We start from the raw sequence: 21344 nt of genomic DNA on the forward strand, positions 1-21344 counted from the left end.
CGTATCCCCTCAATTCCACAGATGACACCAATTCAAGTTATGATAATACACCGACCTTGACCTTAAATACCAGCTTTTTACTACTGAAGTGACCTATCATTCGAGTCCACACTGTTTGCAATGAAGTGCTAGCGTTTTTTTTAAACGTTAAAACGTACGGCAGAGTACGTGACAGAAAACACGTTCATTTTAATCTTGCATCAGAATATTCTCAGTTTCACTGAAACGCGTCGTATAAGTATAGGTTGTTGTGATCTCTATCTCTGTAAGCCTGTACCCATTTGGTTAATTAAATTGAATGAATGTTATACGCGATGCGGAATACAAAATTGTGTATTCTGAAAGTGTCACGATACGTTGATTCCCCCCCCCCTCCCCCCCCTCCCCCCATTTTGCAAAAGTTTAAAACTGTATGATATATTTCATTGTTGGGTAGATTGATAAAATAATTACAAGTAATGACATACTTAACATGCTTAAATTCAGTCGATCCTGAATTTATTTATAGCACGCAAAATTGTAATTTATGCCTGCGGGTATTTTTCTCACGCTATTGTTTGAGCGTGCCCGAACACACGTGCTCGCTGTTTTTTGATGTTATGGGTTGAATGTGGATTTATTCTCATGACGATCCTCGCGTAAGTCTCACTTTTAGTAATCATTTAACAAAGAAATTGCTTTTAAACGTTTTAAGCCTCGCCGTCACAAGAAAAATATCCAAGATGTATTAAATGTAAAAAAATCACAATAATATCCATTATCATACTTTCTTCAACATCTTAATGTTTGCCGCAAAATTTTATACGTTGATGCACGTTACATTACATGTTGAAATACACGCTTGACGTAGCGAAACCTGAAGAGATAAATTTTTTTTTTTCAAAAGGCTACAGAATAGTTGCAGGTTTCTGCAGTTTTCATTTGTTGTCATAATGATATGAAATACACAAGAAAAAGGTTTGTTCTGTAGACACCTAAAAACCATCACCTCAATGTACTGAGGGTTCTCCAGGGCGTTATACAATGTCGGTTATCCACTCCATGTCAATATAATGACTTTTGGATTCCGAACATTTATTGGCAGGCACCAACTTCTACGTGTTACTTTAAATTTCGGCTTTTTTGGCGTTGATTACAGCTGATTTCTTGGCATATAACGCTGAAAACCAATTGTCAAAATGCCTTATAGAATAAACCTCTTATTAAACCAATGCTTGTTGAATGCCGTAAAGATGAAGCCACTTTTGAAACCAGTACAAAAAATGTGCGTCCTCTTTCTACCCCAAACGTGAGAAAGGTCACGTAAAACGTCAAGGTTTTATCTGTGCTTTAATTCGGAGATTATTCAAAATAATGCCATTTTCCAAAAAATATTCTTTCGGCAATGAATAAATGTGGATAGGTTTTAAAACGTGTGTAGATTATAAACCATAAATTAAAACTGAAAATAATAAAAGCGTTATATACAATGCAGTCAGTCAGAAAAGGATTATTTTATTCCCAAAACCATCCTCGGCACCTTAATTAATTCTTAGCATTTCATCATATCAGTTATTCAAATCAGCACGTAATCCAGCCCACGGTTCCTTTCCCATTAAAAGTCTGATTACGTTTAATTCTTTTAATCCACCCTGAGTCTCATATGACACTGGAAACTCATCGCTCTACTGTTAGCATGCAAATACCGTTTTCCAGTAACTGAGAAGTGAGTTTCCAGTAACCTCTGAAAATCAGGATGCTTCAATCATCCTAAAGCAAACTGAAAAAAGGAGATACTAGATACGTAAAAAGTAAATATCTATTATCAACGCGATTTAAGGGTTACTGAATTCATGATGATCCGTGATGAGGACTAGCGCTGTTGCGTGCAACGACACATTTTCTCGTGAGCCCCCTCCAGTCGCAGCCGTAATGAGGGGCTGTTTAGGAAATCTATAAAGATTTTACCGCTCGGCTGGTCCCACGTCACGGCACTTTACCTGTGTGGTGTGTGAAGTGCAGACGCTGCCATACGGAGAGCGACAGGTGTGCGAATTCGGTGTCTGAAGAGAAGAAGTAGCTTGTCAAAGCTACCTAGACACAGTAACAATGATGTCCCTCTGGGTGTGTGTGGCTCTTCTGGGAGTACTGGGCAGCGCCACTGGACACGCTGGTCATGAGTGCCCAGAAATTCACAACGCAAATGGACGCTTGACCAAGGAAGATATCGACATGTGTTGCACCAAGCTGAATTATTGGAAGCGTGAATGCGCCAAACCACCAAAAGTTAACTTCCCACCAGAAGTTGTGAAATATTGGGAATCTCTCGAAACTGCCGTCACTCACGAGGGAAAAGAAGAAAATGCATCAAAACACAACAGAACTAAGCGCCAGACCGCTACTGGTCGCAGAGATGATACTACCATTAACCCACCACTGTATTGGCAGAGTCGCCCCATCCCTCCTCGGCCATTACCAAGAAAGGAATACCGACTCCTGTCGCCAGCAGAGAAATGGCGCTTCCATCGGGCTTTGCATGCTATGAAGGTGACTATGGTTCCAAACACAGAATTTTCGGAGTACGACATTTTCACCGCCTACCATCAAGCTACAGAGGCACCTGGCGCTCACTTCGGTCCAGCTTTCCTTCCTTGGCACAGAGAGTTCATCAAAAGGTTTGTTGGATATTTTTAAAACCTCATTAGACGTCCTTTTACTGTTTAACACAATAGTTTCTGTTGTTTTTTCAAATCCAAGAAAGCGCTTCCCTTGACTTTCAGCCTTTTTCCTCCACGCGAATAAGTCTAATTAAGGAAGTTAAAAGTGTGTTTAATTCCTTGATCTAATCAAACAACTGACTGTTTTGTAACAAGTCGCGTGATAAAACTCTTTACTGAAGTAAAAAAGGAATTTTTAGACCTACCAGACATTAAATAAGTAAGTCCAATAATAGATTAAATGGTGATTGGTATATACTCTACATAATCAAACAATGTATCCGACGATGATGTACAAATTTAATTGAAAAATGCGTCAACGTTAATAAAAAAATGAATAAAAATACGCAGAGACTAGCTGCACAGTTTATGCCAATATACCAATATAAGATTGACATTATAAAGTTGAAACATTCATTAGAAAAGAAAGAGAGATAAGGTTAAAACGATCTTTAAAATAATTATAACCACTACACTTCTCTTTTTAATGGAACCGTTATCGGTATACGTTACTTTCCATAATCTCCGTCTGTAAATTGCTTTTGAAATGAGCATATCTGATCTGTCATAATCAAGGATCCTTAACATTCAGCTAATTGCCCCAATGAGGGTTCCTCATGACATTTTCCTGATAATATCTGCACATTTACATTTAAGGAAGACCTATTTTACAAATCTTTCCTTTTTCATGTTATATAAAGACGTTTTATTCAGTGCTCTAGTAAACAAAGTTTTCGACAAATATATTGTCTCCTTGAAGACAATTCTGTAAGACACAAGCCATAAAAGATATAGACCAACGGCAAGTACTTGCAATAAAAGGGACATTTTCGAAGATTTTGTCCTTTGAAGATTGTTCACTTATACCTCCTACTTAGTTTTGTCTGAAAGTTACATGAATGTAATAGTTTATTCGAAAATGTTTAGAAACTGAAAATATCTCAACCGTATTTTCTATACCCGCATCTTTCGAAAACCCTAATCTCGCCAATATAGATATTAATCCGATGAACTCGGATTGCACCAATACTTAAGGTGAATATATTTCCTTAACCGCAGCGCTGTCTGACCCTGACATAGCTCCGACCCCCTCATTACGGCCTACCTAATTACACTGACTTTACTTAAATATACACCTGTTTCACACACGACAAGGATTTTGCTTTTGATATGAAAAATCTCACGAGTAATTTGTATGACAAATGCATTTATTGCATATGTATTTTCCCTCCACATGATCATTGTCCTTTAACTATATTCGCGAATCTGTCCTGAAGAACACATAATTTTTGTGTGTTGTTGTCTTTATTTGAAAAAAAAAGTCCAAGATTATCACAAATTGGCTGGTAGATAAAATTCACCACTAGTTTTCCGACGTTTTCCGTCTTTCCGACCTCATAATATAACAAGGTAATGTATATTACAAATAATTAAAAGTGGATACTTTCACCTTTTACTGTAAAAGTTTCATTCTTAATACATTTATTGAGATGAATCAATGGAATCCCCACTCATTACATTAAGTACATGTTTACGTAAATTGGCTTCCTTCGGTAAACTAGCGTATTCGGATCGGGCCAATGCAAAAGCAATGCAAAAGCGAGATGCAATATGGACCTGTTTGACATTCATAATGACTGGAGAAAAAATGGAAACAAATGAATTCTGTCAAGCCTTCATGTGATTCAAGTAATTTGCACTAGAAAGCTAAGCAAGCATTAACTGTTTTAACCAATGAATAAATCGCGACCATTTGTCTTAAAGGTAAAAACGTGCAGTTAACTGTGAACTCTGTAGTATATGTCAGGTATAGTAAACGAACCATCAAGCATGACGCTTCAATACAATGAATTAATCGTTAAAAAAAAAGTGACCTTAGTTTATTATAAGTTCTTTTGGTTTGATTTATAGTTTGTCATGCTGGCGTTAAAAACTACTGATCGTAGGAAAGAAAGATGGCCATAACATGAAGTGTCCTCATGAACCTCTGGGGTCGGACCGGTTTTATGCGAAAATTTCGTGAGAGTTGTTATGGAAGTTCGCTTGTTTTTGTTTATTGATCAACACACGAATAAGGCAAACAATGCTACATTATTTATCAGCTCTTAGATTGTTTCTCTCCTGATACGAGTATAATACTTGAATTTGTTTGATAACAGCATATGTAACTAAGAAGTAATTTCTTGGCAAGAATGAGAAAAATGGCCGGCCAAACAATGAAGACTATAATTCTCTTCTTACCATGCATTTGATAATCGGAACTGGATATGTCATTTAACCTTTCATTTATCAACCCCCGGTTAATAAATAGTTAATTTGGACTTTACTGTACTGTCCATTTCCGTTAATCTTATGACACCACTGCAGTCGCTACATACACACCAAAACAAATATGTAACGCACCTGGTATGGTGACCTTTTGCGTAATTATATTTGCTTTACAACTTACCACTTCCATTTCTCAGCAGACGACTCGTCTAAAATTGCCACCAACATGCAATATGGCCATCTGAATTTTGCTTATGCTCTCCCTGTTATACAAAGAGAGTTCGTAAGGGACAGAGCAATGTCCTTGTTTCAGCTGTAGATATTCTGAACTAACATATCAGGCACATATTGGCTGGCTTTTTCGAAGTGAAAATTCAATAAGTCCATACACCTGTTTATTCCACTGAAACTGACTGAAGAAAAGTCTAAAATTGTTGAGTTTTAAAGACGATTGCATGGTGACCATTTAAAGCCAAGAAAACCGTTAAGAATACTAGAGAAAATCGATATTCAAAAAAGTGGCATGGGTGGCATACTGCCCCTTTAAGTCGAACGCATAGTGAATTTAGACATGTAAGGGCCAGGTCGTTGCACGGTGTCACAATGATGATTTTGACCGGTACATATATTTGTCATTGTATGTCTCATGAATGATATGACACAAAGATGATTTCATACATGATGTGTGACCTCACGGTGACTTCGCGAATAGTGCGACTAATGAACAACTCGACAATAAATATCTTTGTTCTCGTTACAGTATGCAATACTGTGTCCAGCTAAGTGCATTGTTTGCCTTTAAAATGAAAGTTTTGGGCAGTGCTTGGTACGACTATAAACGCTGATGGGATACTAGTAATTTAGGATCTTATGAGTTCTTACAGGCAGTCTAGCATTTTGAAAAACCCAGATGGTAGAGATAACGCTGTTGGCTTATCTATTTTAGGCGTGTCAGGCATTATTAGAACAGATTTGACCCAAGAAGTTATCTTTATAACTTCTTGTTTGACCAAAGCCCGCTGTGTGTGTCTGTGTGTGTGAGTCCGCTCGTGTGTGAGAGATAGGGTGTTCATTGAAAAAATCTGCTTTGCTTTTAAACCGAACCTAATGTATCAATTTTGCTAATCAAAGCAACCAAAGATTTTAACTTGTTTGATTTAAAAAAATAAGTAGGAAATAAGAATTCAGAATATATGCAATTATATATATATACATATATACTTATATACTTTTACGTGCAATCCAAAGGAAGGGGTATATTGAGTCAATTTGATAGAAAACCAATCGCATGGTACTGCAATTTCATGCTATGATATTATTTAAATGTAATTTAAATGGGATGTGCCTAAAATGTGTCTGGTCCTGCTGATCGACTAGTGACGATGGAGGTTGTGTATTGATGTGTACACATTGAGTGATCAACGTTTAAGAAATCAACAAATTGTCCAATCTTTTTTGTAAGTTGTCAAAAAATTATCTTTGTCACAATCTCTTCATATTCATTTTACAATTCAACGACGATTTGCGTTTTTTTTTTTTTTTTTTTTTATTAAAAAAGGGCGCGGTATACATCGACAGCTCTGAGTTTTGGCCGTGCGATGGAGAGTGAACACGCGAGTTATGGATATCTGGCCTGAGAACTTTTCACTCAAAGGCAATGACTGGCCGAATGATTTTATACTATCATGCCCAATCCGCAACTCTCAAGTGAATACATTAGGCTAGTCACGACAGAAATGGCATGCTGGTGTGAAGTAAACGGATATGAGCATAGCAGTCGAAGAATTGAGTTAGTGAAAATACTTCGGTCTCTGTTTATGTCCAAATAAAAGCACATGCATGGGTGAATGTAGGCCCTACATGTACTAGTAAGACGATCTATTCAGCCATGATTTACCAAAAATTATTCGACAAAATCACAGCGTATATACATAAGTGCAGTAAATTATTCCTTTTTGTCGAACCAGCATAGACCTGATGCCATGTCGAATGCTATATTTACTTGTTTAACTTCCAAAATGAAGTGCGGGGTGCACCATTACATTGGTGATGGAATTTACGGTTCGCGCTGGTGGTACCTTCAATAATTCAAAGTGTTTAAGGGGCTACGAGGGTCAGACTGAACGACGTCCATTTTTACATTATCCGATACAAGATATAGCGATAATATAAAATAGGTGTTTTATGGCTGTCACCTCTTTTTACCACGCGCATGATACAAAGAGAGGGAGAGTCGTGAACTCATTTTCGTGTAACCACCAAATACGTTTGTCAGAATAACCTAATGAACTACTATTGAATATCTGTCTTGCATGTTTTATGGCGCTTACTGGTAGAATCGCTACCCCCTAACAATCTAGCATGATTTCACTGCCATAAGGGCTATTTGAATTGCATGTTACTATATCTTTTCAATTAAATATAGAGTTACGCGTATATGTATGCGATCTCACATTTTTGATAGCTTTATGTTCTTGGTTAACTTTCGTCATGAATAAATACCAGATTTTAAAATCGACAATGGCCACTGGCACGTGATAAACGACTACAAAAACACCCAAACCACTGAACATTATAGACTAATACAGGTATTCGACTTAACTGTAATGTTAACGAGATATACATGTAGGAACCCATCCCCAATCATCAAACAGCACACTTGATTAAGGCCTATTGTCGTTACACGACGGGAATCCGTTCGACTACTGGTCAAACCCAAGGCCAAACTGCCAGACATGGCGAACATGTACTTACAAGAGTGTTGGCATTCATTCCAAAATTTCAACCTTTTCGTTTTAATCATTACAGGTTTGAGACAGCCATGCAACGGCATGAGCCTGGAGTGACTTTGCCATATTGGGACCCGACCATGGATGACGGTATGCCCCGCCCACAGGACACCATTATGTGGACTCCTGAATATATGGGAAATGGTTTCGGTTACGTCACGAGCGGGCCTGCCGCCAACTGGAATACACCATTCCCCGTCGCCAACCGTACTCGCCTGTATCGCAACCTAACTGCTGGGGTATTGGAGGGGCGTGTGCCTCTTCTTCCCAACGATCTAGAAATGGGTTTCCTCTACGCCGGTGGTAGGGGTCTAAGGGATCTTTCGTTTTACGTCGACCCTTCTCTAGAGTTTGTCCACGGTCGTGTCCATGACTGGATCGGTGGCCACATGGGAGATTTAGAAAACGCACCAGCTGACCCTGTTTTCTACATGTACCATGCTTACCTTGACTGCTGGTGGGATGACTACAGGCAAAAGCAAAGAAGTCTGGGGATCAATCCCGAAACTGATTACCCCGAAGACGCTGAAGCCCAAGGTGTTGGCGGCACAACCCCTCTCCCTGAGTGGCCCATTCCTACCCGCGTTGAAGACTCTGTTCATCTGCCGAACAAGATGATGCGACCTTTCAGAATTCGTAATATCGATGGATTGTCGGACGACTACACCAGGCTATATTACTCCTGTTCCCCACGCCCTGTCTGTCCAAGCTGCAACAACTCGCCCATTCTTTTCTGTGACAATGCCCAAAATATACCGAAGTGTCGCACTAAACTGCAATTGAACACCAACTGCACTGCTTACAAGGACTTGAACCCTTGTCACCAGGGTGAATGTTGCGCCATTGGAGTCGGCGATCAGTACATGTGCCGTTCAAGCTGTTCTTCTTTCGGGCCAGTAAGGCCAATTCATCAACTTCCACAACGACCTCAGGTACAAGGGCCACAGCAGACAGGGTTTGATGGTCGTCTACACAGAGGGCCAAACGACCAGTTGCCCCCACAGTATGTTCCAAACCAAATACCAAACTCAGTCAATATCCGACCGGTTCAAACCCCGCCATTAAACGACCAACCTCAGTACAACGTCCCATCACAAAACCAAGGTCAAAGGCCTGGTCAGTATAACGTTCCTTCTCAGAACCAAGTTCAAAGACCCCAGACCATCTATCAACCACAGTACAACGCTCCAGCCACAAGGCAGGCTCAACCTATCCAGTACAGACAAACTCAATACATTGGACGTCCTCAGTCTCAGCAATCCTATGCTCCATCATACAATCAACAAAATTACAATCAAGCGCCTAACTACCGACCAAACCAATATCAGAGTTCTTCCAATGGGCAATATTACAGACCTCCTAGTACAACATACCAACGTAACAATAACAACTACGGACAGCGTTACACTAATCCAAGAACTTCCCTATATGTGAACCCTTTCACTGGGCAGCAACAGCAGTATCGCCAGGCTACGTACAGACAACCACCGCAGACTTCACTCTACGCACCCGTTGGCCTCAACCGAAATCCTTACGGTCAAAGGCCTCAGTACCGTGCCCAACAGGCCTCTCCCGCCTACAACCAGCGTCCCGCCTCTCAGTCCTTCACCATTCCTGGTCAAAATTATTACAACAACAGGGCGGCGAACTACTTTTGAAGACAGAGTTTTGCTGTACAGAAGTGAATAAGTCCAACTTATTTCTGATGAAAAGTAATAACAGATGTGAATTATACCGCAGATACTTTAAGATTCATTCTACATCGTTTTTAAAGCATTAATCTCTCGACTCATTGAAAAAAATTTGAGCTTAACTACATACTTTAAAGAGCTATTGCATATGTTTGATTCCCTTTATGACATTGGATTTTTCTTAAATTTATAGAATACAGCTTCAGGGTAAATTATTGAAAGTAGTAAAGGTACATGGGTAATAATCTTACTGAGCTGTATCTGTTTTGAGGTACTTGTTACAATGGAAATGGGAATAAACTAGAAAAATTGAAAAAAATGTGTTTCAATTCAATTTCTTTATACACACACAAAAAAGGCAAACAATACTTAACATCAAGTCACAAGGGCGTAAGCAAGAGTTTCATGACGATCAGAGTCATTTTTCAACAGGAAACGTCATTTTTTTGCCACTTTACCAAAAGTAAAATCATCACCTACTCGATTAGTTTGAATTTTTATCTGACTGTCAAATTCTATCCCATCTCATCTGACATGAAGTCTTAAAATATTTTCTCTCAATTAATGTTTCACTTAGTACTACTTTTCATAAATTGATTTTATTATTTTATAACTTTTGTCATTTTTATTATTTTCATTTATTTTCTGTGTGTGCGGATGTTCATTATAATTATGGAAATAATTGCACGCAAATATAAAAAATTTCAAACTGAGAAACTGTAGCCAAAGTAAAGAACATGTTTATTGTTTAGTTTAGGTTATAGGAAAGAAGAGGACGATATACATTGTTCATTGAATAAGTTATAGAATGTTCCACCATTTTATAATTTAATAAGTATTCAAGTTATAAAACAGGGAAATAGCAGTTGCATGTTTTAAAAACTTAACAATCTCTTCTTCTGCAAATTGATAACACACATTGCAATTTTCAAAATTTTGTTCAGCTTTGATCTTGTAGTTAATCTGGTAATGACATGCTATTCCGTTAAAAAAGTCCATGGGAGGTAGTACATGTATGTCTGCACATTTAAGCCACTTCATGCAAGCCGTCTAAGGGTCATTAGACAAGTTTGATGGCTGCAGCTTGCCCGTTACAAACAGCTTCCTGTGATGAATCCACCTTTCAAACATCTCGTATGATCCCCCAATTATATCTTCCAGTACAAACTGAAAATGAATTTTCAAAAAAATCAAGATTCAAATCATCAACATATTAACAAGGCAGCAAAGCTGTCAAATGTACAGACAAAAAACAGGAAATAACTATGCACAAAATAGGCTACTGTCAATTCTGATGCAAAAGTACATTATGTTAAACTGCACAGTCAACATCAAATTTTAATTATGCTCAACAGGTAATACCAATGTAAGTAAAATGTGTAACAAGCATAAGGCTTCAGGCCCATGGGAGTTCAAGTTCACACTTTGAAAATGTATAACTTCCAGAAAAAGAAGCCAATTAGACTGCTTTTCCAACTCAGGCTGCATTTTAGTCCTGTATTTCTTTTTTGAAAGTATGGCAATTATAAGTAACACGGTTTTCCCATAATGGTCATCATGGCAGCAGCACCCAAAATTGTGTTTTCTTCTATTCTGATGCAATATTACATAATGGTTAACAGCATAATGACCGTCAATTTTTAATAATAAAACATATGTATCATGGATTTTCAGAAAATGTGACTACGTAGCATGGGTCTTCAAGCCCGTGGAACTTCAAAATCACACCTTGAAAATGCCAATATGTGAAAAATTAAATTTTCACAAAAAAACTGTTAACTGGCAGTAAGAATTACCAAACAGCCAAAAAGTAAAACTGCCTTCCACTTATCCCACATACAATGAAAGTGCACAGCGCCGGCGACAGCGACTGCGATGACAGACGTAGGTGATGGCAATATGTACAGACACATCTGTACATATTTACTGTACTATTTGAGAACAGTAAGTCACATGGTTTTTCTTAAATGGTCATCATGGGAGCAGTGCCCAAAATAGGTTTTTTTCAAATTTTGATGCAATATTACATAATGTTTAACAGCATAATGACCATCAATTTTTAAAAATAAAATATTAGTATCATGGATATTCAGAAAATGTGACTAGCAAAGGTCTTCAGGCCCATGGAACTTCAAAGTCACAACTTGAAAATGCCAAAATGTAAGCAAGACCGCACTGTTCTGAAATGTTTTTTTCCCATTTTTAACAATTTTTAACATAAAACAAAATCAACAGTGTACTGCCATTTTTATATGATCAACTAAGAAAATTGATGAGATGGGAAAAATATCAATAGAGCAGTGTTAAATGTCCAATTTCTTCCATTCTGAGATTCTGAACATAGTGAATGATTGAATCTGACAAACTGCAATGATATGAGTTTATTTCCACTTTTGAAACTTTATTACACAATACACGATAACAAGTTTACCATCATTTTAACAACATCAACTAACAATGTTGTTAAGATGCAGGAAATGTCAAACAAACACTTTCACGTATCTTATTAATTAAATAATGAAACTGTTAACATGCCTAAGAATTGAATCTGAGGAAATGTGAAAAAACAGCATAACTTCTAAAATAATGGCCCGATTATGCTGATTTTTTAACTCAACCTGCGTTTTAGCAGGATTGATCACTCCTGTGAGTTTAATGACAATTGGCCTATCTGTTTTTCTTATGTTGTGTTTACAGTGTTGCATATATGCTGAAAAGTGAAAAAAATAGCATAACTACTAAAATAGTGGCCCGATCATGCCGATTTTCGAACTTGACCTGCGTTTTAGTAAGATAGATTACTCTTGTGAGTTTCATGACAACAGGCCTATCGGTTTTTCCTTGGAATGTGTTTAAAGTGTTGCATATATGCTGAAAAGTGAAAAAACAGCATAACTTCTACAATAATGGCCCGATCATGCTGATTTTCGAACTTGACCTGCGTTTTATGAATATTCATCAGCTGTGTAAATATAAAGCCAAAAAGTAAAACTGCCTTCTACTTATCGTGTTTACAATGAAAGTGCACGGCGCCAGCGACGACGATGATGGGGACAACAGACGTAGGTGATGGCAATATGTACAGACACATCTATATATATTTACTGTACTGTTTGAGAACAGTAAGTGACATGGTTTTTCTTAAATGGTCATCATGGGAGCAGTGCCCAAAATAGTTTTTTTTTTTAATTTTGATGCAATATTACATAATGTTTAACAGCATGATGACCATCAATTTTTAATAATAAAATATTAGTATCATGGATATTCAGAAAATGTGACTAGCAAAGGTCTTCAGGCCCATGGAATTTAAAAGTCACAACTTGAAAATGCCAAAATGTAAACAAGACAGCACTGTTCTGAATTTTTTTTTTTTTTTCAATTTTTAACAATTTTTAACATATAACAAAATTAACAGTTTACTGCCATTTTTATATGATCAACTAAGAAAATTGATGAGATGGGAAAAATATCAACAGAGCAGTGTTAAATGTCCAATTTCTTCCATTATGAGATTCTGAACATAGTGGATGACTGAATCTGACAAACTGTAATGATATGTGTTTATTTCCATTTTTGACACTTTATTACACAATACACGATAACAAGTTTACCATCATTTTTACAAAATCAACTAACAATGTTGTAAAGATGCAGGAAATGTCAAACAAAAACTTTTACGTATCTTATTAGTTTAATAATGAGACTGTTAACATGCCTAAGAATTGAATCTGAGGAAATGTGAAAAATATGCTGAAAAGTGAAAAAACAGCATAACTTCTACAATAATGGCCCGATCATGCTGATTTTCGAACTTGACCTGCGTTTTATGAATATTCATCAGCTCTGTAAATATAAAGCCAAAAAATAAAACTGCCCTCCACTTATCGTGTTTACAAGGAAAGTGCACGGCGCCGGCATCGCCATCGCCATCGGCATCGCCATCGCCATCGGCGACGGCGACGACAGACGCAGGTGATGGCAATATGTACAGACACATCTGTGTCTGTACATAAAAACTGTTGGGCTTTGAAATGAATTTTCAAATGTAAAAATATTTTCAGATAAAATCAAATCATGAATATTGCCACTTAAAAATCTACTTAACCTTTATGAAAAAGTTTAAAAATAAACATTTAAGTAATTGAAATACATGAAATCCTGATACTTAAAATAATTACACAGTTCAAAGTGAAAGTAAAGTGAATTCAAATCTTTCTCTGGCAAACAAGATTAACCTTCCATTTTTTTATCTTTATAATATCTAAGTGATCCAAGTAATCCACATACTGACCCGTATTGCCCCTTGAACTGGTGGGGAGCAAATTTCAGAAGCTTGTAAAGACATGGTCAACAAACACAGTTTTTCCTGAGGATAGAAAAAATAAACACTCACAAGAAATTATACATTTTAATCAACTAATAATAAAGACATGATATGTAACTGTTTTTTTTTTCATAACTGGCCAATATACCCAAAATATTGCCCAAAGAAATATAACAAGATTGAAAAAATTATGATAGTGGAAAAACAAACACAAAAGGGGATTGGAATTGCCCCCTCCCCCCCCCAAAAAAAAAAAAAAAAAAAAAAAAAAAAAAAAAAAAAAAAAAAAACTGGAAGGAAGTCCCTTCAGAATAATGTAATTTAGAAATGTACTGCACCTTGGTCTTTCCCACTTTGTTCCATATCTCACTGCCTGCAAACTTTGAGATCTTCTTCAGCAGTTCTTGAATCTCTGGATCCTTGGCGCAGCCTCCCAGGCTCATATATTTCTTCAGATACTCCAACCTGAATAAAAAGGCATAGACCACATAGACCACTAAATCATATCCCTAAATTTCTTCACTTTCATTTTCAGTATTCACTGGAGACCAGAAAGCAAATATGCACCTTAGGATTCAAATGCATATTCTAAAGAATACAAATTAAATACCATTGGCCATGACTTTAAAAACTTAATGAAAAACTTATATTAAGAATTTTATAAATTATGAGTCTTTGATATCATAAGATAAGAATCTTAACCAATGTTTCTTATGGATTTCATTTCTTTGAAGGTACTAAAATGTACACCTAATAACATTAAATAAAAATTTCAATAACCAAACTTCTAATAATCAATAAATAACTCATCATGCTCTACTCAAACCACTTGGGCTGCTCAATTAACTTTTTAACAATCTATCTAAAAAACATCAAAATAACAATTAATCAACTGGTCAAAATAGACTTGTGTTCCTTCATACCATTTGACTGTGTTGTCTTCAGCCAAAGAGTTATTTTCTAAAATTTCTTCAAGAGAACGTAGCTTTCTGTTCACTGCTCCACGGAGCTTACCCTGGTACTCTTCATACAGAGACACAGGTGTGACCTGAACTGCTTTCAGCCTATTTCTGAAGTTATTAAGTCTCTCTCTGCAAGGCAATTGTACAAGAGAAAGAATTAAAAAAAAACTTTTGTCAGAAAAATCAGATAAAGTAGACGAGGTTTTTGGCACTGAATTTACGTGAGCTAATCACAGAAACTATCATTCAGCATGAAAAATAAAACTACATCTATGTCTATGTCTAATACAAAAAAAAAAAAAAAGAAAAAAAAAAAAATATATATATATATATATATATATATATATATAGTTCGTTCCTGCTATATTAAAACATAACAGAATATATTCAGATATATTACAAATTTCAACTAATATATATATATATATATATATATATACTGTGGGTATGTCTGATCTTCAGACAGATCATGCAACTTATGAGAAATACTTTCTAGTTTTTTAGGTACAACTGCACATTTACTAACAACCTCAGGTGGCCTAAAATGTAATGGTTTGAATTTCTTTAGCACATTTCATTCACAAAATCAGTGCAATTAGTTTTATAAAGAATACAATGCTAAAATTGGCAAAATGGCTTCAAAATAATATCTGCATCATAAATTTGTTTTCTTGCCTCACCTTTCAATTTTTTCAACTTTGCTTTTGCAATTTTCATACAGTTCATTCCGAAGTTCAACCAACTGCCTAAAGTGGGTCTCCATTAATTTCTCTACTTTCATGTCTTTGGAATCTTCCCCTTCTTGTTCTCCTTCTTCTTTATGTAGTAAACTAGAAGTTAGAAGCCAGCAATTTCAAAACTGGGGTTCTTTTTCTAAAAAAATGGACCTTTCACCATGCAACTATCATGTACCTAGATCAAATTTTACCCAGAAGGGACCTTTTCCCAGCAAAAAGGGCAGTTCGTTCCTGCTATATTAAAACATAACAGAATATATTCCAATATATTACAAATTTCAACTAATATAGCTTGGCATTGATGAGGCTAATGTCACCAAAGTACAGTATATACAACAAGTATTTTGTAAAAAATAATCTCATAAAGGTTTTTTTTAAACTGTGCACACATGATGTTATCAATATTTAATAATAATTTTATTGAGCACAGAAAAGTTTTTACATCTAAAGAGTCTCTATATATATAGGATAATAGTAATGACAGTAAATAAAAAAATAAATATAGTATTATATGTTATAAAGAGATATTAATTCATATATTATAATAAATAAAATTTCATTAATATTATTGACATAAATTCATCACTTTCATGATGCCCATGTTGCCAAGAACTGCATGTTGCATATGTAAACCTACCTTTTCCAGTATTTATCTGACAGATTTGGTTGTTGCCACAGTGGAGTGTGACTCTTCAGCAATTTGACTGCAGTTTGAAAGCTCTCTGCCACTACACCATGTCTCCTTGAAATGAGAAAGTAAAGAGAACAATCTAATATAAATATAAAAATAGTTCGATGAAAAGGTCCATTACATGTTTTATCCACTTGGTACCCGCATGGAGCTGCTGTGCATGTAATTAAAGCACATTCTGACTGAAGTTACTACAAAAGAATATGATCTATCATTTATGTTAATTATTATATACATTTGATTATCTTAAACTACTGTAAACTATTATATATGTAACTGCTAAACGCATTTGTGCACCCACTGCCAGCAATGCTGTGGTTTTACAAAACATTAAAATAAACATTTTACTCTCAATTAAGCAGTTCTTTGTAAACATTAACCTACCTGTGCATAATGGAAGGCCTAAACTTATTTATAAAGCCTTTGAGATGACATTTTGTAAATTCCTTTTCCTTGGGGTCCACTTGCAAAAAATCATCCCAAGTTTCAAATTTTGGCTGTGTTGGAAGCAAGGGATGATTTTTACCCCCAGCAAATGTATTCAGAAATCGTCTGGATAGAAAAATGTTATGGAAATGAAAAATCCTAAATAAAAATATCTTTAACAAAATTGTATAAGTATACATGTATGCAAAACACACAGAAGTTTTTTTCAGAAATGGAACTAGATAAACAATATTCAAAGATAAATATGGAAACTCTACAGACATCTTAAAATACTCTAAAAGATAAAGTCTACAGGTAAATTATTGATAAAATACATACTTTTTCAACAGAGTTGACCCTGCTGCAGAGGAGCGCCGTAAATATGAACTTCTTCGGACCTGAGAAGGATTTTGATTTAATTCTGCAATGGTGGACAAATCTTTCAGCTTTCCTCCAGACATCAAAGAACTTTGGTGTCTTGATTCAGGAGACCTCCCTGGACTGACACAAGTTAAATTGCTAAAAGGGAGATTTCTGGAAAGGTGTAAATTGGATATGTTACATTATAATATCTAAAACAAAAAACATAAAATCGATGTTTGTATATAAAAATGGTAACATGGTTTTCATTTAGAAAGATAATTTAACAAAAGCTTTACCCTGTTGTACATGGTTGGTTTCCACTTTCTTCAAAAGGATCTTTTTTCAACTGTTTCAGAGTTTCCTGACTGAGGGGAACCTAAACAATTAATAGTATATTAATGAGTGCCATTAATGACTGGATCAATTAATGAACAGATGGTAACTAGATGGTAAAAGTTTACAGCAATTTGACTTCTGGATCAGATGAATACCTGAGCAGGATGTAATTTTATTTTATTTTCATGGTCATCATGATATTTTAATAATTCCACTTACTTTACTTTTCAAATGTTTTGTCCTCATGTTGGTCATGGAACAAAGCAGCATGTATATGACCTTCAGCTCTTCCACAAAGTACTGCTTCTTTCTTTCATCCATGCGTCTGAAATTGGTGAATTATGGATAATCAGAAATGAGTGAATTTTGTTAGTCATCCAGTAGAATAAAAATGATAAATATAAATAAGAGATCGGGTACCCAGTCCATCCAGGTCATTTACCGAGTGAAAGGTTTCAGGTTGAGACAGCAATGTTAGTCAGTTGCTAATTGTAAGTTCATATGTATCATATGAATAATCAGAGTTACATATGCAAAAGATAAAACTTAGTTCCAACATAATTATCTGTAAAATATTTTTATTTTACATGACATAAAATTTATATACACATTTTATATTTAATTGCATTAACATGCTTTAATACACAACGTGAAAGGGCACATCATATATATAATGGAAATTACAAGACATCAGTATGATTAGGCCAAGCCAGAAATTTATCAATACCTTTCATTATCTGTTTTCATTCTATCAGAAACTCTAAGAAGGAAAGCATTAGCCATGAGAGGTTTCCGAACTAAAATGCTACGTAGTTTGCTTGTTTCTGTCTGTGATAAACTAAGCATAGTATTTTTATCATCTTTGCCACATTTTGCCTTGTGCTTTGAAATTGCCTGTTAGAAAAATCATAGAAATAAAATAAAAGTTGAGAAACAGAAACTTTTTGTAAATACAGTATTGGAGAATTAGCGTTCAACGAAAAGGTAAAAAATTAAGAAAGACACCAAATATGTAAGAAAGAGAACAAAAAATTTTACACGAAAAAAGGTGCATATAAAAGGGAATTATATCTAAGAGTAAAACATAAATAATATCAGTAGTGGCATTTCATGACAATCTTCCCAATACCCTCCCCATGTCCCATAATCATTGCAAACACAGTGTACATAAGGAGGCTGACCCAAGCTTTGCCATTACCTGCATTTTAGCTGAAAATTGTTCATAGCCCTGCCCACACCGTACAGCCTTGACACGCTGCTTGGACTCTTTCAACTTGTTGTGCAGTTCTCCAAATCCGACATGATTTTCGATTTTTTTCTGAATCTGAAATGTTTTCTTTTTAGCACTTTCCTTTCCCTGTAAAGTACAAATAACACACTTTCAATAAATTAGCCGAAGAATGGCATACTAAAAAAATGAAATGAATCGTGTCACTTAGTACTCATGTTCTCATATATTTTTGGAGATTTTGTTTTTTTTCAAAAATGTTCTCAGAGTGAACAGTTGTGTTGTTACCGTCAAAGTCCTCAGATTCAGAACCACATAAACTTTACAAAAATATATATCTACATGTAGTAGTCTAGTTTTATTACCTGAATTTTTTCTCGATTGACTTTCTGCACACCATGTTTTTCTTCATGAGAATGTGTCCTTTTATTTTCTGTCTAAAACGGATGTGAAATAAAATAAGAAACTGTGGCAACTCATTTTTTCACCACTCACAAGCTGTACTAGTACGTACCTGGGTTGGATAGGATCCAATTTTTTATAAAAAAAAAAAAAAAAAAAAAAAAAAAAAAAAAAAAACATAATTCACAATAAATAGCTGTTCAATCTATCATTTCTAGAGAAATTAAAAAAAAAAAAAAAAAACAAATAAATAAAAATGGACATTTTCTCTCTAGTTATCATGGATTTCAATAAGTTGAAAGATTTTGATAAAATTTGGTCATTTCATTCATTATTAAAAAAATTAATCTTTGCAAGAATGAATTAATTTAAAGATACCTGAGATGTGACAACTACAGGCGGAATAGACCCAAACTTTTTTAACTCCTCACACACCAAGTCCTTGTAATGTGCAGCACTGTCCCCTCCCACAGGAACATATGGCTGGTGACAGGGTGTGAAAAATCCTTTAGAGAAATTTTCCTTGTGTCTGCTGTATCGTTGGGTGATGTGGTTAGAGTCCTTTTCAGTATTATAAATATGACTGGTCCTTCTGGTTACTTTTGTCGGGATGTATACTTTTTCTGCAGATCAAAATTATATAAGTCTGCAAACTGACAACATTTATAAACATTGCGACAATTTTTCTTTTATGCTGAAAGAAAGCGGATTTACATAAATTTATTCAGGGTACTAGTAAGCTGCCAAATCATCAACCAATAGAAAATAATCTTGTTTTGATATCATAATTCCATGTTAAAGTAAATAAGTAATATAATGTATCTACCTGGGGGTACCTGGTGCACTCTTCTTATAACTTTACAAAACTCCTCTGCTGCATGGGTGTCCCCTTCTTTTCCATGATGCTTGCCTCCAGCAAACATCTTTAAATTCAGAAAGTGACAGCTTAAGTCATGGAATTTACTATTTTTTCTTTAAAAGGAATATTATTAAAGAAGATTAACTTTAAGGAAATGACACTGGTATTCTAAGCAGAAAAGCCAACTCTGTGCATTGATGTAATCTTAACACACATTAATATGTTAATACAGTAGCAGATCCATACATAAAAAATGATGTGAAACTACATTCACTTTAACAGTTGACTCTTATTTTCATAAACATCATAATTTTAATTAAAATAATTTTTCACTTGAGCACATTTTCACTGCGTATCCTCTCTTATGCTAGCATATGCTAAAATTTATTGCTTTCGTTTTTAATATTAATGTTCTACTTTAATATTATCCCTCCCTAATTTCATATGTGAGGCAATTACATTACATGTTTCCAAGTGTTCTAATGAATTAAGTGTACATAACTGCAAGTATCCCCAAATATCCCCCTGTTCATGTACCCAGTTATACCAAGGAGTTATACGGATTGATAGGTTTGACACTGTCCATACCCCAGAAATACAGCAGTGCCATACTTTATGGAAAGATAAAAATTAAATCAACAATAATTGGGATGGTTTTGCTGCTATTTCATGTACTTTGAAAGTATATAGCAGTTATACATACTTATACCAGCTAGTAAGCTACAGATTGGTCATGACAAAAAGAGATTTGAGAAAATGCAAATTTTGCTTATATCCACTGGGTACAGGTTGACGTTGGCTTTGTCTAAGTATTTGGCGTTATATGCTTGGTACTCACCGCAGGTAAGCATGTAAGACCAAAAAATGAGGCAAATTTTGCTTAACTTACTAAGCCGCTCCACAAACCAATATTACGGAGTACGTTCTCGTTGTGGAAATATGTACCTATATTAATATTAATATTAGTATTATTATACAATACCTATCGCAACTAATTTTTTTAAGTGCTGTTAGCAATAATTCTCTTACCTTTCAATGCTTCTTTGTTTTAAAATCAAATTTTGCTAAAGAAAAAAATAAATATTATCCGTAAAACAAACACAAGACCATGCTTCTTCCTTTACGTTTCCATAGTAATCACATGATTGTCACATGATAACAATCACCTCCCGTCACAATCGACGTTATTAGCGTGTACGTTTTTGCAAAATTGCTTCTTCTCAACAAACGCATTTACAGCATTGCCGATAAATCAGCGGTGCAAACAATCGCTTAAATTGCGCAATTTGATAACTAATTATTGTATCACAGATTGCCTGGTGTTGACTATTGTTTAATTATTGAAGGGTCAACAAGACAGAAAGGCCTGCAAAATTCAAGGCAATTTTTTAAATAGCTTGGTGGGGGTTTTTTCGGGCTAATGGGACAATTTTGGCTGGTGAAAACCTTGAAAATCGTTTTAAAATTTGACCACTGCCTCGATACATGTACATTGTTCACATGCAGATACTGATCCTTAAAAAAAAAAAAAAAAAAAAAAAAAATCACAGAAATCGGCCAAAAGAATGA

At 35.4% G+C, this 21344-nt stretch overlaps 2 protein-coding genes across 2 annotated transcripts; one reads left to right on the plus strand and one right to left on the minus strand.

The window, feature by feature from the left end:
- The first annotated feature begins 1698 nt into the window (after positions 1 to 1698).
- LOC106153285 (uncharacterized) lies at positions 1699 to 9763 on the plus strand. The gene is made up of 2 exons (XM_013527157.2): positions 1699 to 2654; positions 7773 to 9763. The coding sequence occupies exons 1-2, from the start codon at positions 2089 to 2091 to the stop codon at positions 9409 to 9411; spliced, it is 2205 nt and encodes a 734-aa protein (XP_013382611.2). The 5' UTR covers positions 1699 to 2088; the 3' UTR covers positions 9412 to 9763.
- A 399-nt stretch (positions 9764 to 10162) lies between these two features.
- Positions 10163 to 20707, minus strand: LOC106153240 (uncharacterized). Its single transcript, XM_087017828.1, has 16 exons — positions 20665 to 20707; positions 19743 to 19839; positions 19295 to 19539; positions 18880 to 18951; positions 18485 to 18643; positions 18014 to 18180; positions 17506 to 17611; positions 17247 to 17326; positions 16927 to 17121; positions 16546 to 16713; positions 16108 to 16212; positions 15414 to 15563; positions 14695 to 14862; positions 14110 to 14236; positions 13739 to 13813; positions 10163 to 10611 (listed from the first exon to the last, which is right to left on the minus strand). The coding sequence occupies exons 2-16, from the start codon at positions 19837 to 19839 to the stop codon at positions 10495 to 10497; spliced, it is 2031 nt and encodes a 676-aa protein (XP_086873954.1). The 5' UTR covers positions 20665 to 20707; the 3' UTR covers positions 10163 to 10494.
- Positions 20708 to 21344: the final 637 nt, after the last annotated feature.

Source organism: Lingula anatina, chromosome 1 (genome assembly GCF_051362555.1).
Source record: "Lingula anatina isolate TDL-2025a chromosome 1, LinAna3.0, whole genome shotgun sequence".
NCBI classification, from domain to species: domain Eukaryota; kingdom Metazoa; phylum Brachiopoda; class Lingulata; order Lingulida; family Lingulidae; genus Lingula; species Lingula anatina.

Bases quoted from the DNA above. Each gene is read 5' to 3' on its own strand.
- LOC106153285 (XM_013527157.2), top strand. From the start codon at position 2,089: ATGATGTCCCTCTGGGTGTGTGTGGCTCTTCTGGGAGTACTGGGCAGC. The intron at 2,655-7,772 runs GTTTGTTGGATA...TAATCATTACAG, and splicing joins CACAGAGAGTTCATCAAAAG to GTTTGAGACAGCCATGCAAC.
- LOC106153240 (XM_087017828.1), bottom strand. From the start codon at position 19,839: ATGTTTGCTGGAGGCAAGCATCATGGAAAAGAAGGGGACACCCATGCA. The intron at 18,644-18,879 runs GTAATAAAACTA...TGTACTTTACAG, and splicing joins TCAATCGAGAAAAAATTCAG to GGAAAGGAAAGTGCTAAAAA. The intron at 15,564-16,107 runs GTAGGTTTACAT...TCTAACTTCTAG, and splicing joins TCAGATAAATACTGGAAAAG to TTTACTACATAAAGAAGAAG.